Below are 27,973 nucleotides of genomic sequence, written 5' to 3'. Positions count from 1 at the left end.
AAATCAAAAAATCAACATGACTTTAATTTTAATGTAATTCAAAAACTTGCCTGTTCACTTCAGCAGAAGTCATGTTTAATTCATAAGCTTTTTATCACAAGCCTTTTTGAGACTTTTCAAGAGGATTGTTTAAAATGATCACTACTATAAAAACTTTTTGTATAAAGCATTTCATTTCATATTCATCAGTATTTTTACTTTTTGATAATTGATACTTTACAAAAAAACACAGAATGAAAGTCAAAGTGTAATCCTTTCTCTGACAGAACTCTTGCAACTGCAACTCTTTCAAAGGTTAAGAGAAAAAATAGCTAAAATTTAAAGATGGAGATCTTAATGCAGCCTGATGTAGGGTCATAGGTCTGAGGTCTTAGCCTCAGTTTATGCTATGATTGACCGCAGTTCTCAGTATGCAATAATACTCCTTAGAGTAATACCAAGACCTCATGGGAAAAACAACATTTGCCTGAAGACTCAGAGTGGACTTTACAGGCAGAGGTAACAGCTTGAAGCTAAGAGGCTATATGGGAAGTCCCACGTATTTTTTTCAGCTCAACTCCTTTGAGACAAGGGGGTATATGGAAAAAATAAATTTAAAAAATAACTTTTGCTGGCCTCATATGCAATTATAAAAGACTGTGAACCAAGGAAATAATCTCAGCTCTGGAAAAAAGGCCTTTCAAACTAAGAAAAGTAGGACAGTGGAGCGGATCTCCAGCTAATATAAAACGACACACAGATTCACCTTGTCTAAAAATCAGATCCAATAGCAAATCTTTGCTGCAGCTTTCCTTGCTGGAATCGAAACATGAACTGAGAAATGAATCTCATTTACACCATGATGAATCCCAAGTATGCAAATAAAGCCAAAGTGGAACTACACAGGTGTAATACAGATGTACTGAGACCAACTTCTCCAGTTTTCAAGCCTGCCTATCTGCCATTTGGAACAGTACAGCATTCACTTAAAATCCCGTTATCACCCTTCCCTCTGTTACCTTGTTCATTTGATACATCGCACTTAGGAATCTGGGAGCAATAACCAATACGGATGTTTGGGTCAGTGGTAAAACACCAGGGTGATTCAGATCCATCTGGATTTCGGCAGTAGTTCTCCCTCAAATCCCTATAAAAATAAATATGTTAGCTCACAACGGGGATAACATAAAACCACTGATGCATTCTATTGCTTTTTGTTATGAATTAGCAATAATATAGGCTCCTTAAGGTCTGTATGTTACTGATCAGTGTCAAGTGCAAGGCAATGAGGAGCCAGGAAGAACACAGTGTCCAGAAAAATATAGTAATTGTAATAAGAATATGGTTATGGGAATTCATTTTCAGTGGACGTATGTTTTGACTGGATATAAGATTTCATTTAAAGATTAACAATATTTTCAATATAGCTTATTTTTATTCAGGATTCTCCATCAAAATTTGCATGCATGCTGACATTGGATACACCTGCAATCCATTACAAGTGCTTTTAAATACAAACATTACCAAAGTGCTTAAAATTCCCTGTACTTTGACTGGTTCTGTTGAGTTTAGAGAAACAGAGTTCTGTAGACTGTCAGTGATTCACTTAAGAAACTGAATCTTGGAATATAAAAAAATGTGTGTGGAAATTCTATACAGCTGTTACCTTTAAAGTAAAAGTTAGTCACAAGGGAACATCTTTAAATGTCTCTCGCAGCTTGCATGAAATAGTCAAACCTCTTAAACGTAAGTTTCATTTTCCCATCTCCTGACAGTTGTTGCCATGTTCTGTGCATCTCCATATTTCACTGTATTTTTCCATCTGTAGCACTTACTGATAATAGCCTATGGAAAGAATGGGCCTAATACTGTAATTCTTACTCATGTGAGTTTTGAACAGTCATACCAGCAGTTATGTTGATTTTACTCAAGCCATTGGCCTGAATAGCCACTATGCTCTCAAGTATCAGCTGAATAAGCAGTCCTAATATTGTTAGCCCCTCTACACTGCTAGGAGCATTGTTAAAACTGCATGAGGGCCTAATCCTGCAGCAGCATTACACAGGTACAACGCAAATTGGTTTAAGTGGTGGTTTGTCTGAGAAAAACCTATGGGATCAGGTTTAAGCACTAACTTCCAGGTAAATTCAAGGTGGTCCTGAGATTGACAGAGGAGGCTCAGGATCAGTCCTATTTTCCTTTACAATGGTGATTGTTACATTTTCAGTACATGTGTTACAATGCACAGTATTTGACCAATAAACTGAATAATAGTAGTGAAGGGATTAAGACAACAAACCTAACTGTTTTGCTCAAACAAGCTATTGTTAGAGAGATAATCTAAACTCAGACTGGAATCTTTTCTTTACCTTGAAAGCTCCACTCTACTAAATTCCAGCACAAACCCAGACTGATATTTAGCCATCAATAAAGACATATAGTACAAACCCGGCTTTGGGTCCATGCTAGTCAGCTAGCTTTCCTCTGTGCTCAGTGAAAAAAGGACTGAAAGAGCATGATTAAGGTAACTGCTTAAAATAAGTAGATTATTCACATCCTGGGAGTTTATGAACTGTACAGAAAGGTTAGATGACCAGTAGTCCTTCAGGTAAAAGCAGTCCTATTCATACAAGTACATTTAGTAATAAGACAGAAAAAGGCTTAAAAAGATGGAAAATAAAAGAATTGTTGTCAAATATTATAAATGTCAAGTATTGCCAAGGAGATTACACTTAGATAACATTTAGGACATATTAAGTTAAAGTCAGTAACCAAACTGCACTTACCTCCATGAAAGAAAAACAATAGTAATGTACCAACCCTACTGGGATTCAGGTCCCAGTCTGGAAAACATCCATGTACTTCACAATCAATTAAATTGGTGAATACATGCTTAAAGAAAAAGTTCATTAAAAAGTTCATTAAAAAGTTCATTTTCACGCAAGTTCATCTAGAACTAATATTTTGAGATCTGAACAACTGATTTTCCCATGTCCAAATGGTTTTCAGCATCAGCAAATAGAGTGAATGCATCAGGTCACAGAGCAGAGACAAGGACCCTGTTGTCTACTTTGGTGGCACAAATTTCTAAACATTTGAAAACTAAGCTCTTTTCCCACTGCAGTAATACCCACATGTCTCTACTCACTTGCACTTGAAGTTCTCGGGAGTGATGTTGTGCTGGTGAGGAAACTGGGAGTCCCACCGTTGGCACTGGGTTCCACTCCATATGGTGTTGACCGTGCCACGGTAGCCCTCACCCTGTCCCTGAATGCATGTTGAAGTCTCAGCTGCCGCCTCCGTGCTGTTCACGATGTTTTCATCTGCAGACCCAGAGAAGAAGTGCTGTTTCATTTTCTTAAGACTGAACCTGGCTCAGGATGTCAGGTTTGAACTCAACATTGCAGTTCAAATCTGGGTAATTGGAATTCTTTGGTGAAATTGCCAATCTGATGTCTTTTACAGAATAATTTTCTCCTCTTCACATTTGCAACATCCATGAAATCAAAATAGGTGTTAGACATGCTAGTTTATCCCCTTGCAGGCAAAGAATCTGCAACATTTAAGAGCTTTTGTTTAGTGAGACACCTGGCCTATGCTATATCATTGAAGGTCAGGAGATATTCTTGGTTACTCTTTCCAGTTCAGCAAATATTTTCTCATTCGCTTAGCTTTACAAAACTGAGTGACCACCCATGTGTGCACTGTTAAACATGTTTATACATGTTTGCAGGATTAAAACCCAATTGGTTTTCTCCAAGTAATTCCTAGAGTATCAAGTCACAGGAAAAAGATGCAGATAAAAAAAAAAAAAAGATAAGTCCTGTTATAAAGTAATGTGCTAAATCCTCCTTGAAGTTTCTCTTTTTATGCCTCATATAGTTAGAAGGGAAAAAAAAAAACCAACAAATCAGCTTTTGGAAATCAAAGATCAGTATTCTCTACAGAGAGACAAATGTTTTAAAGACTAACAAATTCATCAGACTGAAGATCTTTTACAGATGTTGATATACTCTGCATTCACCCTGGTGTGGGCTGTCTTGAACTAAATTCAGAAAAACAGTGGTTTTTGAAATGACTCATTCACATAACTTGAAAATCTCTTTTTATTTCTTATGCAATTTTCATAATTGCAAATTAATGGCACAGATATTGCATCAGCTATATAAAAAGTAGTACAAAACTAAATACACTACAGTAAGAGAAACACTTCTACTATGTCCCAAAAAGCTCTCAACATAATATTTTTGTAAGTAACTGCCCATCTGTTGGTAACTGCTATTGTTCACAAGACTAATTTTATTAATTACCTTAAAAGTATTAGTTGCCAGCAATAAATATGTTAATAAAGTTTTGAAATTAGTTTTCTTCAAATGGTCCAGTGATTAGAAAAATATTTGTGTGTTACTCATAATATAGTTCATTCCTGGTAACTTAAGACAGTTCTATGAACTTGCAGAGAATATGGATCTTAAGGAAACCAAATGTCATAACAGATGGGTTTGGCTGATTTGCTGTCTAATCTTTTACGTTAAAGATCACTTCCCTGTCAGATGATAACATCAACTTGTGCAGTTAAATTATACATTTCTCCATGCTGGAGAAGATTTCCCTTTTTCTCTTCATCTGGTCAATGTTTTTACATCAGTGTTTCACAGTCAAATTAATTTCCTGTCCTTCCTTCCCAAGGCATTTTGTCTGCAAAGGTTGCCCTGTTTCAATGGGATTGTGAGTTGCAAGGTTGTTCCAAAGTCAAAAGGACATGGCACTGCAAATATCACAAGCAGGCTTCTGCAGGCTGACAAATGCACCCTTTCTCGTGGATTCATCAAACAGGTTTGCAGCTAGTAACTATATTTTTAATCATTATTACTCACTACTTAAATAATTGGACAACAAAAAGACAAATTCATGTGTCTAATAGAAATACATAGCTGCATATTTCAGTTTTCATATGCATTTCATTTGCATATATGAAAACAAATTGGAATTATCTTCTAAAATAGTTCCTAAGCTGATTAGACTGAACATTGCTGTGCCACATTCATATACATATTAGTCTTTTCAAAAAATATATGCAATGTTTTTATTAAAAATGAAAGAGATGTGGTGTATAATTTGGAAAAAAAATAAAGTTACCTACTGTGATAATTTTCAGCATACATATGGCATCCTGGCTGCATAATATTTCCCAAGTAAATTAATAAATTACAACTATATAACTCTAGCAAAAAGTCTTCTTAAATAGTAGTAATAATGCATAAAAATTCAACCTAACTGTCGTGGTTTAGCCCCAGCTGGCAACTAAGCACCACGCAGACGCTCGCTCACTCCCCCCCGGTGGGATGGGGAAGAGAATCGGAAGAGCAAAAGTAAGAAAACTCGTGGGTTGAGATAAGAACAGTTTAATAATTGGAACAAAATAATAATAATAATAATGAATTATAATGAGAAGGAAAACAACAAGAGAGAGAGAGAGGAACAAAACCCAAGGGAGGGGAAAAAAAGAAGGGAAAAAAAAAAAATACAACCGCTCACCACCCGCCGACCGATGCCCAGCCAGTCCCCGAGCAGCCATCGCTACCCCCCGGCCAACTCCCCCAGTTTATATACTGGGCATGACATCATATGGTATGGAATAGCCCTTTGGTCAGTTTGGATCAGCTGTCCTGGCTGTGCCCCCTCCCATTTCTTGGGCACCTGGCAGAGCATGGGGAGCTGAAGAAAAAAAAGTCCTTGACCATTGTAAATACCGCTTAGCGACAGCCAAAACGTCAGCGTGTTATCAATATTATTCTCATACTAAAATCCAAAGCACCGCACTATACCAGCTACTAGGAAGAAAATTAACTCTATCCCAGCCGAAACCAGGACACTAACACAAGCTATTACAAAGACCTTATTTATACACAAGAAGTTACTATTGCAACTGTAATGTACTGTAATGTACATCTACTCTGTACTCAGTCAAACCAGGGAAAAAGTAATTAGGTTGGTGTTTATATATCATGTGTGGGGTTTTTTTAAAATCACATGCCTGAAATGAAATAATTAATGCACCAATTGATTTAAGCAAGGCCATAAAGTAATTTTGTAGAGCATTCCTTCTTATACATCTACAGATACACAGCTCATCACTAAACCTTACACTATGTGACTGGACAGTGACCTCTGTCTGTAGATCAGGTTTTACAACAATTTGTCCATGTCAAAATATCCTATTTAAAGAAACCAGACAAGCTTAACTTTCACATTGTCATGAATACTTGCACAGCCAAGCCACTACTGGAAAGACTTACATTATAATGGCTAAGAGAGAAATTATTTCAAAATCTGCAATGTGTGATGGATTATCTGCTACTACTACTTTGTGGCAGCTCTCAATAACAATTGAGTGATGAAGAGGATCACTAAAATATTTTTATTTGAATTAATAAAGCAGTTCTATCTTTCCAAAAGGTCCACAGAACGCTCCCCAAACTCTTTTTGCTATACCACCTGCATTTCCTACAAATCGCTAATTTTCAAACATGAAAAATGAGACTCCAAAATATTTCTGAAATTTAATTCTGAAATTCTGAGGGCTTGTGCCCTCAGAAACAACCTCTCCCATTCTGGCTCTTGAATCTTACAGAAAGCCCAAAAATTATCAAAAAAAATGCTCAAGAAGCCCTTCATTTATGTCTCCCTGTTCATGTTAATGAAAGGTGGGCTGGATGTGCACAGGGACATGCAAAAGCTTGAGGAGCGGTGCCTGCCTCACCAGGCATTACAGAGGTGCTCTGCAGACTATAAGGCAGATGCCAAACTTTAAGAAGTGACCAGGTTGTCCAAGCCTGCAACTTAAGTAGTCATCTCCATTCAGTGCTGGTCTTGTTCTTGAGGCTAATTACTCTTGTCACCCACATAGCCAATTATCTAAAGTTTAATAACTCTGAGCATGAACACCAGATGTGCAGAGCACCGGTGAAAGAGTTCTGAGACCACACTCACCAGTTATCTTACAATGTGGAAACAAGATCAAGCTAAAAATCTGTAAGGCTGAATTCCCATCCTTATCCTAGCAATTCCTCTAAAATATAAATTAAGACCTGCAACTCCAAGGGCTTGTTCCAATGAGAAAGACATTATGAATTAAGTTAGAAGATGAATTTAAATTCAAGAAGCAATCCTTATGCAGGCAGGTACTTTAATTTTGTATTAGAAGTACCCTTTCTTTTTTTGTTCCAAGTTCAGCTTTTATAGTTCTTAACTGAGAGAAAAGGTACTGTTACAGAAGATCACACAAAATATCATTGTATAAAAGACTACTATTTATGATTTATTAACTACATGTCACTTTTTATTCCTGTATGAAACTTGATTATGAACAGAAGAATTTGGTAATTGTCTAGCAGGATTTTGCTACTTTTGAATTTTGTTGTAATTTTTTTTGTATTCTGGATGACTCAAATTAATCATGTAATTCAGACAGCTACTTGAGGATTTCCTGTTGGTAGTGTTTTCTCCTTCACATGTTCACTCTGAAGTCCCCAACCAAAGTGCAATAATGCAAAGGTTTCCTTTTTTCCATAAAACCCTCCTTATTTTAATACTTCAAAATAAGTAACTTTATTAATAAGGGCCAGCTCATGCATTCATAGATGCTGAAGTAAAGAGATGAAACAGTATCCAGAGCTTCATGTGTAAAGCCACAGATAGTCTTCTTGGTTCTGGTTCTCACAGTAATGCCAGCATGAGGGAATCAGCAGGGGCCTTGAGTCATTCTACAGCTGAAGTAACCAGTTAGAGTACTATTTCTGTCTTTAATCCCAAAGAACCAGAAGATCCTGCACAAATTTTAGGTCAATGGTGAAACTCCTGCTGTCTTAAAAGAAGGTAGGGATTTTGCTGGAGTATTCATGTTCTTTCACAGTAATACTATGTATTTTTTGAAAAAGACATAGTTGGAAAAGAAGCAGAGTCCTAAATTACTTCATCAGGAAAATTCCTACTTTTGCTTATATTGTTGCAATGTTTTTCCTAGTGTATCAGTCAACAAAAGGAAAATGTGCCCTGATTTGTAACAAGATTTTAAAAAGTAGATTTTAAAAGATGAGGTGCCTAACCCAGTAAAGAAAGTGTTCTAAACGCAGCAAAGTCCTCATTAAACATGATTCATGCAATTCTGCAAATGTCACTAAGAAACTTGAGTGCCTTTATGGGCAGAAGTTGCTCATGCTCAGTTACACTGCCTCCAGGCATCCCTACTTCAAGCAATACGATCTACAGTGCTGGGCAGTATGATAGTGGCAGCTCTTTTCTTTCCATGTGTTTCCTTCAATGTACTACCTCACAGTACATGAAACATGAAAAAAAAAACCCCACCCACTGATTTCTAGTGTTTTGGGTTTTTTTTAGTAAAAACATATGAGAAAGTACAGAAATAAATTAGACCAAAGCTCAGGAATCACAGTACTGAAGAACTCATTGTCACCTAAAACCTGCACACCTACAGTTCATTTGTCCTTGAGCACAGAGAGATCTTTCTGGGTTGTTCCAATATCTACAACTAGGCTTTAAATCCTAACAATTTTTAGTTTAAATCCATTAAAGAAAAAAATCCGTATCTCTGCAGGTTCAGAGCGCTTAAATCTCACTTGCAAAACTATAATGGAAATTATGAAAAGGATCTGAGAAGGATCCTTTTTGAGGAAACGTAGATTAAGCTGTTGCACACACAATGAATGTTGGACCTCTTCTATGCCTCCATGTGAAGCGAGGTGGAAGGTAACACTTTATCAACCACTAAACATCAGTCTCTTTTCACTGACTCCTTTCTATAAACATCTTTATCTTACATAAATATTAAGCTTAAACTGAGTGGCACTTTTATTTGTTTGCATACTATGATTCAACAAATAACTCTTTAATCAGAACTTCACATTCAAATGGGCAGTTGAAATCTCTGCTTCTAAAGAATGAGTAATCTAATATTGGCGATTCTTTGCCTTCACAAAAGTTGTAGGCACACTGCAATGGTTCTATATATCTAGATATCTATATAACTAATGGTTCTATATATCTTCTTTTATATCTAGATTCTCAGTTTTGCTGTTTCATTACTTGCTTTTTCCCATCAAACCAAACCCTTACTGAATTCTCTTAGGGCTTTTCAGGCTCCAGTCACCTCTGCCTATTATCTATGAGTACTGACAGCAAAGGCTAAATCCATGGTAAAATCAGCTGGGTTGGTTGGAAATCAGGTAGGCAGCAATCACACACTGTCCTTACCATAATAATTCCATATAGCTCTGTAGCTCTCGAATGACTGACATATGTAGCTTCATGCCTCAGCACCTCTCTCATAGCCCTATAGCTCATCCACAGAAGTGCAGCTGTCCTTTTTTCTTTTTTTTGAAAGCAGCATTAGCTCCCCACTCCTGTCTTCCCTGTAGTCCATGTCCTCATTCATGCCAAAGTAACAGTCATTTTCTTTTTTCATATTTGCTGTCACTGCTTCCATTTCTTCATTTCAGCCTACACTTCTTTATTGCTGTTATAGTTGTCCTTTTATCCTCTCTTCTAACTAAAAATTGTCTCAAGCCAAAACCACAGACACATATGTGAGCAACTTCAAACCAATTCTGGGGTCCCTGAAGTCTTAATCCAGATCCAATTTTTGCAGCTTGAGCCATCTCTAATCCCTAATTGCTCCTGTCATCTCTTTCTCAGAGCCCTGGCTGTAAGCCACAATGTTTTATGCTGCCTTCTGTGCTTGGAAATAAAGTTACAATGCCCTCCTGTCTCTTCAGTCTTAAAAACATATTTATTTTCTGAATGCTTCCTTCCACTGACTTTTTTGCCGAAAATTTTGTATATGAGCTGTTGTCAGCATTTTGGCTATAGAGCATACTAGCACTCATGACATGTAGCAAAAGCCACAAGCAGCATGCTGCCTTGTGGTCACTCCCCCAAAGAGAGGACACCTACGTTTTTGTATATGGTCCAAGGACTTGGATTTGCAAAACATTTTTTCTAATTAGTATTTCTTGTAAAATATATAAACAGTCTTCACCATAGGAATTAAAACCTGTGTGAGAATCCAAACCACAAAGATATAAAGACATATAACTCATGATGTTGTCTTTTTAGTGTCCTGAGATTGCACATAGCCACAGCTTCAGAAAATGGAGCAGCCACTGAAACCCAGAACAGCCTAGTGTTTTGGGCTCCCTGCTAGAAGGAGGGAAAACAGTTTTTCTATGTGCCCCAAGAAAGACAGAAAACTGAAAACAGGGTTTTGATATTTTGTGTTGGTATTCTGGTCACCGAGCTAGTGATACAACAGTAATATCAGCAATAAATTCTCTCTCTGGGTTATAAACGAAAGCACTGAGCAGCATTGCATCTTATGTAGAGGGCAATGACATATGCCTGTGCTAAACATCATTTGAAAATATCTGCTGGATTAAGCACTTTCAAGATCACTACTTTTGTATGCTTCCTCATATAGATTGCTTCAGTAATTTCCAAAGATCTACAGTTTTCTGCAATGAAAATACAGTTTTGCACATGAAATTTCCACTGATCTTAATATACTTTCTAACTGAAGATGAAAGAAAGAATTTCTAGTTAATTCAGTCAACTTTTGCCTAGAAATGAGACAAAAGGCTTTCATCACAACATTAAAATCATTACATTGTGGGTTTTTTTCTAAATTTCATTTTGATTATTACCTTTTCTTCAGGACTCTAATTGTGACTTGGGTAGACTAAGGTGACATTACAGTAGTTTGTAGGAGATCTCCCACCCAACTATTTCATAAAACTTAGGCCAGACTGTAGATACTGAAAGTTGCATGGACTGTAAGCTTACGTGACCAACAAAGCCAGATGTGAATCCTCAGAACACTGACACATTAGCTCAGGAAATGCCAAAGGATAAAGTTTTATAAAAGTTGCATTTGTGAAACAGTCAGCTGTAACTTTGGAATATTTTTTTTTTATAATAAAAACACTTCTACCAGGGGAAAAGAACAGATTTAGTATGCTACATATGACTTATATATTATCTAATAATTAGAGAAATGTAGGAAGTATAGTTTAGTTTAAAAAAAACAACCAACCCACAGACCAAAAAAACCCAAAAAACACAAACCAAAAATCAAAAAAACCAACAATCCCTAACTTAATGAATTAACTAAAAAATTGGAAAGATGATTCAGTTATAGAGCTAAGCAAGACTGTGTTCACAATGGGGAAAGACTGAACTTTCCCTATTATCAAAGATTATCAATAACTGTAGATATAATTACATGAATTAGTATTGTAGTTTACAGGCAAGACTTTCAGCATAGGTGTGACTTAATGGGTGCCTGACTCAAAAACAAGAAGTAGTCCTGTTAAGTTTCTTCTCTCTCTGGAGAACCTGATTACAGACATTGCCCAAAGAAGATAATTAACCTCACTTTTTTACAGTAGAATAATTTTGCTAATTTTAACTAACTTATACTGGATTTACAATGACATATGATAGTGCAGAATAAGTTCAATTACTCTGCATCAGGAAGTACAGTAAGAGTATTCTTACGCAAACTTTGGATTTCGAACAATTGACTGAGTGATAAGAAGTGACTGACACTCCAAGACATTACACTGGCCTAAGCCAAGAACAATCGAGGAGAGAAAATTCTGAACTATTGGTCGTGGAAGCAGAAAACACGGTGTAATTTGGTTTGGTAAGAATTCTAAGTCAAGACGGAGAATCCCATGCTTCCCACTTTAGGTAGCAACTGCTCACACATAAAGGTTCATGCCAGAGCCATTCCCTCTTCTCTCTCCCCATTCCCCCTGTATTTATATATATGCTAACATTATAGGAAAAATACAGGATTACATTATAGAAACAGACTTTTTGTAAGATCCACTACTGTCTCTGTTTTTTCTGGATTTTAGATACCCCAGTAATGGTTTATCTTGGTTTATGTAACAACAACAACAACAACAACAAAATACAGAGAACCCTAAAAATTAAAGTCATTAAAAATCACTCCTTTTATGCTTATTATTATTTTTCTTTTTTTTTTTTCACCTTTTTTGAATTCTCATGTAAATCCAGTTCCAGGTGAGCTTTATTGTCCTTTTTAATAGAATCTATTCTCTTCTTCTATCCTCCTCCCAGAAGAGTCAAATGAATTTTACAATGACATAAGCCTACAGAAGTGACACTTAGAGCTAGACAAAAAGCAGAGTGTCTGGTTTCGAGGATTTTTTTTTAACACTTAATTTTGGTCAAAATTGAAGCAGGACAACAAAGGAAATTGTAGTTTCCAAAACTGCAGATCTAAGAGAAACTGACTTTCTCATGAGCTAACATGACATTGAGTTTCACTGAGCAGTTTTAGAAGCTTCCCTTTGCCTCTACTTCACAGAAAAGCCAAAAATACTGTTTTCCCTTTTCTGCCAGTATTCCTGGGGGCTCTGCCACAGGGCTGGGGCATATTAAGCTGACAAGCTTCTACAGTATGGATTCAGCTAAAGTAATACCTTGTTTTCAGAAATTGTCTTTATTCCCAAGATGTTATAAACGAAGTATTTTGAGTAAAGAGAATAAAAAAATCTACCTAGGTATTACAGACTGCCTTTAATGTCATGCTTGTACATTGATTATTTCACATGTTGTCAGTTCACTAGGGGCAAAAAATTGGACCCCAAATCTGGCGATAAGAAGCATGGGACATAAGAGAGGAGACTATCACTTGTAAATCCCACAAGCTGTGAATGAGGCAAAGAATTTCAGGGATGCAAATCTCAGTTTCCTGATTAAAGCATGTCCCAACAAAACTTAATTCTACCATCTGCCTCAGCCCCAGCATTAGAAAAATTACTTTACCCAGGTTTTCAAGGGAGGTCAAATAGTTTTACCGTCCTCGTTATCCCTGTATTGCTCATTTAAGACATCTAATTATCAGTAGAACAGAGCTGTCAGAGCTACCACCAAAGTCAGGAGGATCTGGGCTTTGCAGATAGAACATGCCACAGAATGCTCTAAAAATTCAGAACTAAAGCATCTCAAAGTGGGCATCCAATATTTGTATATCTTAATGTTACTTTGATTCAATTCCCTATCTGTAAAGTGAGGATAACAAAAGCCACCATCTTATAGTTGACAGATGAAAATAAATTAATTGCCTGTGCAGTGCTTTGATACTGGACTGCTGAATATCACAGAGAAACCCATGAGGAAATTAATAATTCTGTCTTCAGCACAAGGCTGAATAGCATGCAGGAACCGAGGCCTAGAACAGCACAATGTGGAAGAGGAAAACAAAGCAATGAACAGCTGTTGACAGAGGGAGCACTGAGTGGGGAAGGCGTGCATGCACCTAAGCCCAAAATGTAATGTAGATGCCCAGCATGCCCAAACTAATACTGTACATGAGATCTTCATGATGATATTGCCTCACTTTTTTAGTTCTTGATATTCCTACATTTTAATGCAATTTCCTGTATGTAAGATATACACATATTCCAGTGTTAAGTAACACACAATTCTTTTATTTCCTGTCCAGATTAAATATAATGTCTTTATAGGAGATCCTCTTTGAAAGCTGTTTTAAAAGTCAGTGAAGTGCAATGAATGAACTAGCTGTGGTCCTATATTGCTTGAACTATCCGTGTCCAGATTTTGGAAAGGAAAAGGAAGTAATAAATTTTGCTTGAACTCACCACACGTTTTAATTGCACAGAACTCCCAGGGGGTGTTAGGGTCAAGAGTGTAGCACCATGGTCTCAGCTTGCCATCAGGATTGCGGCAGTAATTATCATCAAAGCCCTTGTCAGGATATCTGCAAACCACAACGAGAAGCGTGTCAGGGAAGTCTTCTCGGCAACACTGCACAGGCTTGTACAAGGTACTTCAAGGACAGTCTTCCGCAGAGGCAAACAAGAACCAGTTACCATTAATCTTGGGTCTCATCCTGTGAGATGGATGCAGATACTCTTTTAACACTATTAGAATGTTAATAACATAAAATCTCTTTCCAACTATGCAGCAGAATCAGACCTCCACTGAGGGGATTCCCTGCTGTGCTAATGCACAGGAGACCGGATGGGGTAACTCTGCTAATTGCTAAACTCTTGCTCTTCTGTCTGTCAACTGATGACCAGAGTCTAAAGCCACTCTTTTTTTTAAAACAGCCCAATTAAGTGTGGATTATATAAACACTGCCTGGCATGCCGGACTCATTAAGAAAACAGGTTCTTCAGTGCAACAGCCCTGGGTTCAAACTGGAAGCTATTTTGAACAGCTATGTTACTAATGATAGCTCAATTTTTGTAATAGAGCTCATTCTAGGTCATGCCCTCATTTCAAGCATTGGGGAAAAAAGAGAAAAATAAGGAATTAACTTCCGTCTTGCTTTATCTCATTAAGATTTGAAACTATTGTGCCATTTAATTGTTTCCACGTTCCTACTGCCATCATTGAATGATCAGGCAGATATTCAAGATAAGGAGGTTCTTTTTGTATAAATGTGCTATATTAACATCTATAAACTTAAAGAGAAGGAGATAAGTGCATACTTTATTTTTTCTTCAGTGAATACAAATTGTATTGGTTTTCCAGTTTTATTGAAACATATTTGTAAAAGAAACAAAAAGTAGATTTGCCCCTGAGAGAAACATGAAAAGTATGTAAGAGAACAATAAAGTTAACTACCTGGGAACCTGAACCCATGTACAACTGCAAGCAGATGTGTTTTGCACAAGCAGAGGAAAATATGATTTATAAGAATGTGTTTTTGCTAGGATGCTTTCTGTCAAACAGTCATCCTAATTTTGACTCCTGCATTTGCAACTTGATCTCCCATTCCTTGGGAAAAATCAAGTTCCTTCATCTATACAAGGGACAGGGTCAGAGTTTAAGTAGAATTAACCCCCCCAAAAAACCCAAACCAAACTAAAAAACAAACAAACAAAAAAACCCCACAACATCAAAACCACCAAGGAGAAACCTCACAAAACAGAGAATTCAAAGGCAGTCAAGAATGTGGTAGTTTCAGATCTAGAAGCAGTACCCTGTTTTCTGCTAGGCAGAAGACAAACTCCAAAGGAACAAATTGTGTCCAAGGATTTCACAAGAAAACAGTTAATGGGCTAATAATATAACAAAAAACGAGACAGCTTTGGGCACCCAGTAGGTGCAGTGACGAGCTTTCATGTTGGCAGCACATGCTCCATGTCATGTAGCAATGGAGAGTCCATGACACTACCCAGGAACCAAGGTGAGCCCAGGAATGGTAAGGTATCTGAAGTCATAGCTCCCCAAACCCATTCAAAAACAACTGGGGGTGTAAAGAATCCACTCTCTAGAAGGCAAGTCTCTTTCATTGCACTGAATGCTCTGTCCTTCCTAATATTATATATGTTCCCACAGTATGTCAAAAATGTGTTATTTACTAACTAAAACTTAAGCAGAGGTGTAACAGTTCTTCCAGGATCAAGCTTTGGGTGCCTTTGTGGGATGGAGTAGTGTCTGTGAACTGTATCTTTCCACCTACTATATCTATGTGCCCTTTTCTAGAGCAACAACAGCCTTCCCAGTCACTGGTTCTTCCCACAACATTCAGGCATGCTTCTGCCTTCCTTCATATCCAGCAAGCAACAGTTCCTCAGTTCCTATAGAAAAGGCCAACTAACCTTTAAGACACAAATATTAGGGATAAGATAAACAACAGGGCTTCAACTGTTCCACACAATTCAACAGTGAGACGGTGGAGGATTCCCTAAGAACTCATCCCTTTGCTCTGCATTATCCTCCTTCCCCAATACACTTGGGCACAGACCTCTTGCTTAGACCCAACAAAGAGCCTGAGGTTTCCAAGATCTTTCAGAACTCTACATATTTCTTTTTTTCCCCTTAAAACTGCAGTAGCTGTACTTCACTGCTGAAACTAAAATGAAGCATTAAGATACACATCTGGTGTCAAAATCAACACTTTTTCTCAGTTTCTAGAGGGAAAAAAAGTGTTAGATGAAGAGATAAGATTTATTCTCTTTAAAGAGACAGATGCTGATCTATAGTTCTGCTGGAACTAAACTGAAACTTAGTGTCTAAAACTCTTCACCAATATTTCTTTTCCCCTTCTTTTTGTTTTAAAAGACATGCAGGACTGGAAACTTGATTTTGTATGAAGTAAATTTTCATACAAGAGATATAAACCAGAGTATTTTAACAAAAGGATACTTACAGTTATTCAACTCTTATACTACACTTCAGCCCTATTTCCTCCATGCAATAAGTACCTATTTTCACATCATATTTGATTTTTAGCAGAAAATATGAGCAGAAGTGGAGAAATATGCTGCTCTATGCTGCTCTATGCCTATTTAAGTCATTATCCTCAATGGTCTTCCTTCCATACTGAGGCATAATCCTGCCTGTGAGGCATACACGAGAGAACTGGAGCTTCAGAATACAATTTTGCATCCACTAATAGCTAAAAACAAGTCATGTAGGAGCCATTTGGGGGGCTTCTTACTGCTAGCCTCAACCACATCTAAGTAAACAAGTATTATCAATTCTCTTCAGTAAGTGCCCCCGGAAGGGAATAAATGTGGACCAATTCATTGAGGTGACAAAAAGGAAAAGTGAGATGTATTCACCCTGAGCTGAAAGCATTTTCCAACAGCAGGTAGACTGGAGCATTTGAAAAGATGACTAGTTTTACCTCTCTTTCTTCGTCATTGCAACTGATGAATCCATAAATGATAATAAGTTTAAATCTATCCATCCAGTCCTTCCTGGTTTCCATGTCATTCACATTACTCCTAGATGATATAGTATAAAGCCTCTTTAAAGATTGCTGTATTTTAATGGATTGTTTGTTCTAGACCTCCTCTCTTATTTTCAACTTAAATAACTATTTAAAAAAAAATAAACCAAAGCCCACAACATTTTTAAAAGCGAGTATAATCAAAGTGTGATTGTCACTACCTTTAGTGACCATTCCATGAAGTTAATTAACATCAGTGTATTAGAAATGTACTGGACCCCAGCTACTATTCTGAAAGCACATACAGATCAGTTCAGTCTGGATGGGTCACTGCCAAAACCAGCACAGTCACTTTTTGATAAAAAAGCATTTTTATTACAGTCTGAAAACTCTCAAGAAGGCATTTTCTGAAGGAAATCTTTCAAGGAGGAAGGCAATCGTTCATGAGACTGCAGTTAGTCTGAAAAGTCATTTTGCAAACAATCCAAAATTAACGGAAAAAAGAATTTTTCTCCTGACAGTAAAATTATTCTTGTTTGTACCCAGAAGTTCTATAAATGTTTCACTACGAAGAAACAAAGTTCTTTCTGTGACTTATTCTAGAATGCACAGCAAGTGCATGGCAAAACTCAGAAACAGATTATCTTCAGTCCCAGTCTGCTAATACAAAATATTTATTGTAGCAGAACTATGGGAGAGCCTGCTATTATTCATAAAGCAGATCATTTGAGCCAAGAGGAAAAAGAGGCTATATCACATAAACTCCAAAACTGCAGATCCTTAATGTTTTGTTGAATAATCAGTCTTTTTAAAATCTACCAGTACCCATATTTCTGAGTATAAAAATGATGCTTTATTTACTGGAACACTTCAACATATAAAAAGATACTTTCAGTGGAAGGTCTCAATCATTCTGAGTTTGTTGATTCTTGCAGTCTTCCTCTGGCAGTTTAAGTTTATTCAATCCACTTTATAAATGGAGTTAATCCAAAATCCAGAGTAAAACTAAAAGGAAACTTTAGTCCAGTTTAAGAGAAACACAAAGGCCCTCCTGTGTGGCCTAAACCCCCACACAAAATCCTTCCAAATGGGTGTATTATAGATGACCCTTTGCGGTCGGGTGAATTTTACCCTCTAGGACAAACCCTAACGGGGATGCAATTTTTGTTGCTATTTCTGCCTCATCTTTTGTCATTATGTATCTATGCCTAAATTAAAAAAAAATAAAAAAGTATAAAATATAAATCCACGTACATAAAATGCTAAACAGAATCATGAACTCGTTTCCCAAGCTGAAAAAACACATGTAGTGGGCAGATATTTTGGTCAAACTAATTGGATACTTAAACCTGATTACAACAGAAGACCATCTACAGCTTGAGAGCTGTTCAATATTTCAAAAAAGGAGCATACTCTGACTTGACAATGTTGCAAGTTTATATTCACTAACTGTATTAAGAACTCTAACAAAAATTTATGACTTTTAATCATTATTTACTTTGTGGTTTACTTTAAGGTATTTTAAGCTGACTGAAGCTGCATAACAACATATACAGAAACATTCAGAGGTTAATTTTTTACTGTCAGTGAAGCTAGGGAGGAAATTTTGATCAATTAATGCAGTACATGTACATCACTGCACTACACAGCCATGGGATGTAGCCACAACTGCATAAAATAGCCTCTAGTCCCCATCCCACATCTCCATCATGATGGTAGCCAGCCTGCACACACCATGGGCCAGAAGCCCAAGCAACTAAAACTGGTGAACTCCATAAATTTCAGTTCAGCTAATGCTGATTTTGCCCAACTGGTTCCAGAACGTGTGTAATTTTAAAATTATAACCACATGGATTTTCTTGGGGGGGGAGGAGAGGTTACCTCTCTGGACGAAATTTGTGCTTGTGTGGTCTCTGAAGATCCCAGCGCTGACACTCCTTGCCTGACTCGGTGTGATCCATTGGCCCTCTGTAACTCTCTCCGTTGCAGGTCATGCATTCAACTAGGAAAAAAAATAGGTACTAGTCATTTATTATGCTGATGACTTGTAGCCCCAAAGTAATTTAAATTAATTAAATTATATCCATGCTGTTATAAATTGAAAACAACCTAAAGAAGTATAAAAAATTGATATCTTTTAGTTAGGTTGGTATGGCAAAAGTCCTTTGGAATAGAATTGCATCTCTTAGATCTAATCCAGATGCTTAAATTTGGTATCACTTTATAAGACACTTATGGTTTCGAGGCAGGTAGGTGTGAGGTGCTAGAGACATTCATGTTCCTAGCAGATCTTTAACCTTACTTATGGTTAGTAAGAGAGAGAGACACATATCTAAGGAAGGAGTATTTTTTAGAGGTGATATTTTCTAATTAAGTAACATTCATTATTCTAAATCACTCTAAGTCATAGTATAATTACAGCACAAGTTTAAGTACAGAATAATGGCTGAGTCACAATATCAATGCAGTAGTCTGTCTCTTTAAATTCCCAGCACTTACGGCTACATATGATACTGTTTCATTTCGATACTAATTCTTTTTGGCAGCTTAGACTATGATACATTTTCAGCCCTGGTTTGGGAAAGTGGGGGGGGTGGAGATAGAGTGGGCAAAAGCTACCAAAGGGATTTGAAATCAATGTTGAACAAAATATGCCTCATAATTTAGAATTGGAAGTCTTAAGATATAAAATAAATTCACCATAAATAACTATAGACACATTACTCAAGTGTCCCCTAATTAAAGTAATTGTAACGAAGGATCACTTAGTAAATACTAATTTATGCAATTACAGATCTCACTCTTCAGTCAAAACATCCGCTACCAAAGTCTTCATCCTGCAGTGAGCTCCAGGTCTTATGCCATTTGAAGCTCACTTAGATTGATCCTTAAATGTTAGCTTTTAATAGATTTTCAAGCTCCTTGTAAATCATTCTCTTCCTCCCTCTCTTCCTCCCCCCCTCTCTCTCCCTTTTCTTCCCCCACCACTACATAGCTATTGCACTTGACACGTTAGCAGGAAAATTAAAGGCATCCTATCTTGAGAATTTAAATGGGTTGATTGACTGAAACTGAATTGTCTGATTAGCAAGATATAAAAGCTTAGTTTGGAGGTTAACAGAACTTAAAAGTCAACAAATGCAACGGTGCACAAGAAGTCTTTCGAATTCTGTGACTTGAAAGTCGAATGGGAGTGGATTTATAAAAAGTTTTATTTATTTACAGTATTTATTTGGAAAACAAAATGTATGCTTAGATTGAGCTTTCATCCTGTAATTCAGTATCTATATTTTCATCAAAAAGAAGAAGAAAAGTTGATTTCACCACGGAGGGGCACTAGATGATTTTATCGCATAGTAATACTGAAATTGTTAATGGATTCACTATGGACTAGACAACTGAAAAAGGGTCACATTTGTGGATCAGCACAACTTCATTGTTCCAGCTCCTCCGTGACCTGAAAAAAAGCTGCTGAGCCTGAAAGCTTGCTCAAGTCTTCCAGAGTACTGGAACATAACAAGATCTCCTCTTTCTCTAATAACTGCTTTTCTAGCTACATGAGTTATTCTTGCTGAGAAATCACCTATTCTTTCTCCAAAGTCCATGAGCAAGTGTCACGGAAACTATTGTTTCATTGTACCTGTTCTGTGTACCAGCTGTCAGCAGAGAAAAGCAACTTTCCGCGTGCGCCGTGCTGGGTTACCTTGTGAACAGAGGGGGACGTCGCAGACTTCATGGCGCATCTCCGGACTGGTGGTGAAACACCACGGCCCTCCCTCTTCCCCTCGGGGGTTTCGACAGTAGTTTTCCCGTAGGTCTTTACCCCGATAGCTCGAAGGCAAAAAGCTAGTTTTAAAATGACAATCATTACAGTATAAGAGCATGCAAACTTTGGTGTTAATCATACTATTTTTTTACAAACAGTTAGAAACAATCACATTTCTGCTTCCTTCTCCCTCCACCCTGCCTACACAAATGCACACACCCAAATATCTGTCCATACACAAATACACATCTTCAGTCAGGATTACTCAATCAATCGCCTAAATCTGGGAAAATTTGTCTAGTCTGTAGCTTGCTCTAGCGAGTTTTACTCCCGTCCCTCGGGTGTCCGGAGCCAACTATCTGCTGCAGAGCCAGAGGCAGCAGCACACTCCCTGTCAGCCCTTGCTGCGCTCTCCTTCATGAGCTTGTAACTACTCACACAATGGTGGAAGGCCCTTGGACAAGGGGGGAAAATGTATTGGGTGCATAGGGGAAAAATTCATTGGGTCCATAGCCATGTCAGACCTGCCTTTCCTATGCGTGTTGTGCATATATGGCAGGCCCAGCTGAGCTTAGCGTGCACCTACCACATAAAGTTCACAAGCAGAGAAACCTCTTCCCGTCCCCGGTCACGCAGCAGCTAGAACTGAGCATCAGGAGCGTGTGAGCGTGACCGAGTGGTGTGACACACCGTGCTGAGAGGCTTTCACTGCCCGAAACCATGGGCTGCTTTGCATTCCAGCATCAGAAATTTCCCCAGATCCCGCTTTAGCTGTCTTGCTTCATGTTCTGCCACAAGCCCCACTGTTGTCACCTTAGGGTCTGCTACTTATAGACCCACTCATCATTGCTATCATACAAATTAGGTCATTTAAGTGTGACCTAGCTGACTTAAACTGTGCTCTTCCTTTCATTATATTTTCTGCTTTTGCTGTAAGGGGCTATTAAATAACAATACCCCTTAAGATTGTTCCCTTAGATTAGGGGTTCTCATGCCAATGCTAAGCACTTTGTTTTTCTTTAGTGATTTAATAGAAATGTGAGCTAATACTATGGTTTTTGCCTAACACACATTTCCAGTATGAGATTTTGCTGCTTATGCTCAGTTCATCAAATATAAACTCTCCAGGGTCAAGGTTTTGTGTTCTTAGCTGTCTGTAAAATTATGTGCTTGCCTCTAGAGAAACCCCCACATACACACTGACATATACAGATATATGTAGGCATATATATATTTATTTATTTATATACATAAAAGTAGTATTAGTTATTTTTTGCCACAAACTAGGGAATCAGTAACCCCATAGTAAGGAGCCCAATGCCAGAGCTGGTTCTGTTCAATGCTACTGCAAGAACTCATGGCCACACTCAGGCTGCAGATTGCAGACAAACTGAGTGACACTTCACTGCCAGTTTCATTGCAGTGATGTCTAAACAGCAGCTAAATCTCTGTAGTTAAAAAACACATTAAATTCAGAGTTATGCTCAATTCCATTACGATTTTTGTTGTTGTTGTTAATTGAAAAGTTGGGCAAAATACATAGGAGATCACACAAAATTTGTAATTCAACTTAATAAATTTATTTAATTTTTGAGCTTTCTAAGATAAATTCCAGGTTTTTTTCTTCATTATATTTAAATTCTGGTGGTAAATTCTGGTTCAATACTTTATTTGGGGTGTTTGTTTGGCGGGGAGGGAGGGTTGGTTGCTTTTGTTTTGTTTTGTTTTGTTTTGGTGTGGGTTTTTTTAATCACCAAGGGAATTAAAATGTATCTATATTCTAGAGGGAAAAAAAAGGAATAAAATTTCATCTAACTTCTTTTAGAAGACTGTAGACACTTGCAGCTTAGGAAACTAAACTAAGCACTTGGGATAATCTTATACACAGACACTGATTTAATTTATATACAAAAGCAGAAGAGAAATGTATGATTCCTGCTGTCCTTGGCAAATTCTATGTTACAAATGAATAAATTAAAAATTTAAAAAAAGAGAAAGAGAGAGAAACAAAAAGAAAATTCTGACATGTGACATTTTAATCATGTTTTATTCCCATTAATGAAATCTTTGAACTAACTAAAGTGGAAAATACCTCTGTTAATTACATTGTGGTTCTAGTGAAGGCAATGTGGAAGCATTATTTTAAAGTGCTTTTCTTATTTTTGGTGCTTGAAGAGAATAATTTTTATGTCATTACTGCTGCCTGTAAAATTGTTGCTTCTGTTTTTCCTCTGTAGTCTTGTAATATAAATCTCTCAATTTTTTTTAGCTAAAGACAGCCCTGGGCAAACTTTTCTGATGGGACATTGCAACCTGTGTATGTGTTAATGTAGCGTGTCAACGCATATTAGAAAATGTTATTTAATTTTCCTGCTGGAAAATCTTTCTGCTCAGAAATTATGGACATTAGAAAATATAAGGAAAAGGCATTTCAAATTACATCAGATATGCTGTCAGAACATTAAAAAGAAAAAAAGTCTAAATGAATAGCATTAGAAACTCAAGATGGGTCAGATATACAAATGGCTTCAACAGGTAGTGAAGCAACATTCTTGAGGGAGGACAAGATGAGATGCAGTAAAGACCCACCCAGAAATGGAAGACAGAGCCACACCTAAAACTGTGTGTTTTTTTAGTTCAACTATATTAGGTAAGGAAAAAAATAAGAAAGCCAAAAACAAAGCAGTAAAAGTAATGGTAAAAACAGATTGAATCACAGCAAATGTCACGGAAATTAGCAAAAAGCCTGTGAAGTACTGGTCTACTCTTTGACCATTTCTCTTTGAACCCTTTTTGCATTGGCTTTATCCATTTAGATAAAAAACTTGTAAGAGCAAAAAAAGAGATAGTCTTGTAATCTGTACTAGGATGGAGTCGAAAATAATGGAACCCTGATTTCAGCTGGGAGTCTCCAGGTTCTACTGGAATGCAAAGAAATAAAAATATAATTTGTTAAATCCAAGCACAAGTTTAAAGTCTGAAGTTATTTCAATCCTTTCTAGAAAGATAAGGAAAAATCAGTAAAGTTCATTTCTCCCTTGAATATGAAAAAGGGATTTATTTTCCAATGGCACTTTGTGATAATCAGATGTTGAGAAAAACTGACCTAAAAATCTAAGCCTTTCATACTAATAAGTTCCAAACACACCACTACTGTCTGCTTCTTCCCATCTCCCTCATATCTCTGATGATGAAATCATATTTTCTGATGTTGAAAACAAAATTAGCATGCAGCCACCTCATTTATCCAGTGACCTTTTAAAAATTAAACTTATTGCACAAGGCAGGAGAAAAGTCATTCTCATAAAATACATCATAGAAGAGTGGCTGTCCAAATGTATTAGATAAAGTTGTGTATTAAAATGCAATTTAGTGATAATATATACTATCCAGACACTTTTCTTTCTTTAATTATATAAAGTCATACATATCTTATATAGAATAAATGCTCGTTCTTGCTTAGGCTGTAATTATTGACAATTCTTTCATTTCTAAAAGATGAAGACTGTATACTTCAAGGTGTTGAGTCTCAAGAGGTCATTGCTGTGGGAGCTGATGGTATTTATAATACGTTCACAATTAACAGCAGGCCTGGTCTCACACTGAAAATCAGACACACTACCATCTATATTATAAACAGCCAAGTCCAGTCAAGTCCAAGCCTGAGGCTCAGCTTTGTAACACATCATAAGAGGAGAGAACCCAAGTATCCTTTGCCTTTTAATGTTGTTCCAAGATATCATCTTGCACACTGGATAGATTTGGTCAGGACAGGACTGAGCAGCGCACAGTCCAGTTCCTCACTAGCAATCTCCAGCTTGGCTCCTCCTAAACAAAGTGCTGATGCTGGGAGTCCAGAGCAAAAGGCAGCAATGTGGATAGGAAGCTTATGGGTGAGAGGACACTTTGTTTTTGGCTCTTAAGGGTTTATTATCTAAATGGTTAAAGCCAATACAAAAAGGTTCAAAGAGAAATGGTCAAAGAGTAGACAAGTACTTCATAGTTTTTTGCTAGTTTCCAGCAACGTTTGTTGTGGTTGAATCTGTTTTTACCATTACTGGCTTCAGTTTTTGGCTTTCTTCTCTTTTTCCTTAGCCAATATAGTTGAACTAAGTCTACTCTCAAGGTGTAGATATAGCTTCAGTTCCTCACTATGTCAGGTCTTAAACTCAAAAGTTAAGTCCCATACCTGCTGAATCAGTCTTTAGTTATTGCTCGTATGATCTGAAGGAAAGGATTTCAATAATCTGTTCAGTCCTTTCCGTGTATTTGTTGCCTGGTCTAAGTGCTTCATAGAGTTTAACATATTCTACAAATAACAGAGAATTAATAGTAACTACGGAAAATATAGTAACAATAATTATATACTGATCAAATAGGTGGGCTAATATCCCTAATATCCCTCACTTCCTAATAATGTATTTTTAAAAATTACCCATTTCCTGGGAGTCTATCAGAAAACAGTGATAAACTTCCAGACCCCAGGCTGAAGTTATGTAGATGTTTTGTTTCTGCCAGTAGCTAAGAGATTGAAAGGATATAAACAGCTAAAAAAACTGACACAGGAAAGGAAGGGATTCAGACACACAGGCTGGCATTAGGAGACACCTCTTTGCAGAAAGCCCAAGAACGTAAGGATTTTCTGGGATCTGGAGAACAACATCTCTTGGGGAAAGGCAAGAATACACCTAAGAAATTTTGTTGTCTAAGGTCAGTTTTCTCATAAATTCTTTGTCTGCTAATAAGTCAAACCATGCTTTATGGAAGCTGTCTGAGCACTATTCCCATTGTCTCTGCTCCTGAACTCTTACCTGTGCTCATGGGGGATCATTGAATTCCAGGCTTGACACTGGATACCACTTTTGGTAACAGATATCGTTCCTTTGTAGTCTGCTCCTTTTCCAATGATACAATTCCTGACATAGTCTATTGAAAGAAAAGAGAAGAATCTTAGGGGTTTGGTTAATGTATTTAAAATTAGAGCTCATAATCAGTTTTCACATAAAAATAATATATTTTTGATAGCCTTTAAATAATTATTCAAAATACCGTTTAATTGTCCACATACATTTTTGTATCTTTTTTTCAAAATATTGATCACTAACTTCCCAAAGAAAGCTACTGAAAATGTTTCCAAAGTGTCTGATTGACCAAAAGTCCATGACTGAAGACTTAAGTCCCCGACTCATTAATGAGGTAAATAAAAGCAATATTAAGTCAATAACAGTAATTCATACAACTGAGCTTTTAAGTAGTAAACTGAAGTATCAATTCAGACTAGTACCTATGATGGTAGGCAAATATATAGGTTGGAAAAATGATCAAGAGCAAGTATGTAGACAAACTTGCATGACAGCAAAACCAGGGTATTTGTAAATAAAACTGCAGGATGCAGGTTTCAGAATGCATAAAACCATCCCATGCCCAGAATGCTCCTACAGCCAAAAAGTCACTGACTGACTTCAGCTTTTTTCCCCCTCCATAGCTGGAAAAACAAAATCAGTAAATAAATCAGTTACCCTTCTTTTCATACAGATCAAACGCATGGTCTTGCTTCTTTCTCACACCATTTGTCAAGCTGTTGAAGGATAACCAATGGCACCGTTTTGTAACTCTGTCATAAGCAAAGGCCCTGCGAAGAAAATCTGGATGAGAAAAAAATCTCTGTGTGGTTTATAATAATGTCACATGGCCTGCCAAGGAGCATGCAATGACATCAGATTTATTTTTACTGGGAAAGTCAGAGAAACAGCCCAAATTACTATTTAAACCCACAACTGTGCTGACAAGAACAAAGAAACAAAAAAATTAAATTGATGTGGCCATTACATTAAATACCAACTTGGTTGTTCACACTAATCTAAGAGTTCCCTTGTCATTTAAGATCTTTATTTTAAAAGTGAGATAAATGTGACTGAGACAGCATTTGTGTCTCCAGTTGTGCTGCTTTCTGGGGAATAAAAAGGAAGACTCTAAAACATCTTCTTTTGCTCTGCTTACAATATGCCTCTGAAATAGTTAAGTATCTCACACTGATGGCTTGAGGAAAATTCAAGCACAAGGAGTCTGTTTCTTGCCTAGAACAACAGAGCTGTTTAGAAATGAGATTATTTTTATTTTTATGAATAACCCAAACTGTAATAGTGTACCTACAGCTTGTCCTTGCTTTGTTTTTTTTTCTTTTTTTTTTTTTTTTTTTGTTTTATTTTTAACTGCTTTCAAGGATAGAGTACAATGTGTGCTGAATTTAGTGGATTTTTTGGGGGCAAGGCAGACAAACAGAAATCAGAAGAGTAAAAACACTTTCTTTCAATATTTTAAATGAAATGTGCAGACCTTTTTCTCCTAACGTAATTTTGAAAGGAAATTCCTTAAGTGTCAGTAAAATATTTTAAAGGATTTTAAAAACACAGGTGACTTCCTGGGTGGGGGCAACAGTTATTCCAATATGAAAAAAAAAAAGAAAAAAAAAAACAAACAAACTAACAAAAAACCCATTAAAATCCTTTTTTCCCTTAATTTCTCATCAGACCCAAATAACAAATCACTGACATGATAGTATTGTCTCTAGCCCACTACAAAGTCTACCTACTACATTTTTGTCAGTCATCCCAAACCTTTGGAGATATTTTATTCTGACCTGAGAAGGCATTTTAACACTACTTGTTAATATCCAAAAGACACACAGAATTCCTACACTTCATCCATACTTTGGCTGTGCCATATTCCTGAGCACTACATCCCACAACTCAAAGCTCTTTGATCTTCGCCGTACAAGTTTTTCTGTGTGAGATCTTGCTGGCTTCAGTTAAAAATATTACAAGATCCTATCCAATCTCCCCACTCTTCTCTCTTTCAAACACCCTCTTCATTATCGTTTCCATCACCAAACAGATTTTTCATCCAACTGCTCTCTCTACTCTGTTGACTCCAAATGTTTCCAACCTGCTAACCTTCATCCTTCTGCCCTTGTTCAGCCTTCTGTTCTCTCCTGGCTAGTTCTCAAATATGAGCGTATCCAAGTGCCTCTAACTCCATCTTCACAAAAATATCCTTGACCTTTCCTGCCTTTCCAATTACATTCTCTTTTCCCCTCCTCCCTCCTAAAGTGGGAATGCAGAATGCACTGTTTACAAACATTTCTTTCAGTTTTTGCCTTTCAGTTGCCTTTTGGTTTCTTTCCAGTTTGGCTTCAGCCACTTCTGCACATAAAAGTTTCTAACAATCTTTTCTTGGACCCAAGTCTGGAGGGTTTTTACACTTCCAAAGTCAACATATTTAATTAAATTCTTGGACTTTCTTCTACTGACACTGCCGATCACAATATTTTTTGTTGTTGCTATTTGTCCTGATATAGTCAGTAGGTTTTCTGATCGGATACTGGAATCCTGTGGTCTATACTGGAATCCCTTTCTGTGTAAATACAAAGGCACTCTAGAAATTAAGCAGATAACAAAGGATAAGACAGGCAC

The 27,973-nt window shown here is 37.0% G+C and overlaps 1 protein-coding gene across 2 annotated transcripts in view; it reads right to left on the bottom strand.

Moving 5' to 3' along the window:
* The window catches only part of HGF (hepatocyte growth factor), a 62,248-nt gene that overhangs the window by 18,161 nt on the left and 16,114 nt on the right, over positions 1-27,973 (bottom strand). Inside the window, exons 3-9 of one of the 2 annotated variants that reach the window (XM_072858501.1) lie at positions 26,021-26,133; positions 25,313-25,427; positions 20,439-20,581; positions 18,617-18,737; positions 13,689-13,807; positions 3,128-3,302; positions 999-1,126 (exon numbers count right to left, since the gene is read on the bottom strand). In XM_072858501.1, the coding sequence (XP_072714602.1) occupies positions 999-1,126; positions 3,128-3,302; positions 13,689-13,807; positions 18,617-18,737; positions 20,439-20,581; positions 25,313-25,427; positions 26,021-26,133 (914 nt within the window). The remainder of the gene's footprint in view (positions 1-998; positions 1,127-3,127; positions 3,303-13,688; positions 13,808-18,616; positions 18,738-20,438; positions 20,582-25,312; positions 25,428-26,020; positions 26,134-27,973) is intronic. The other variant, XM_072858508.1, reaches the window with a different exon arrangement.

Source organism: Ciconia boyciana, chromosome 1 (assembly GCF_034638445.1).
Source record: "Ciconia boyciana chromosome 1, ASM3463844v1, whole genome shotgun sequence".
Lineage (NCBI taxonomy): Eukaryota > Metazoa > Chordata > Aves > Ciconiiformes > Ciconiidae > Ciconia > Ciconia boyciana.
The sequence above is the reverse complement of the archived record's forward strand: the minus strand, read 5'-3'. Positions and strand labels throughout refer to the sequence as shown.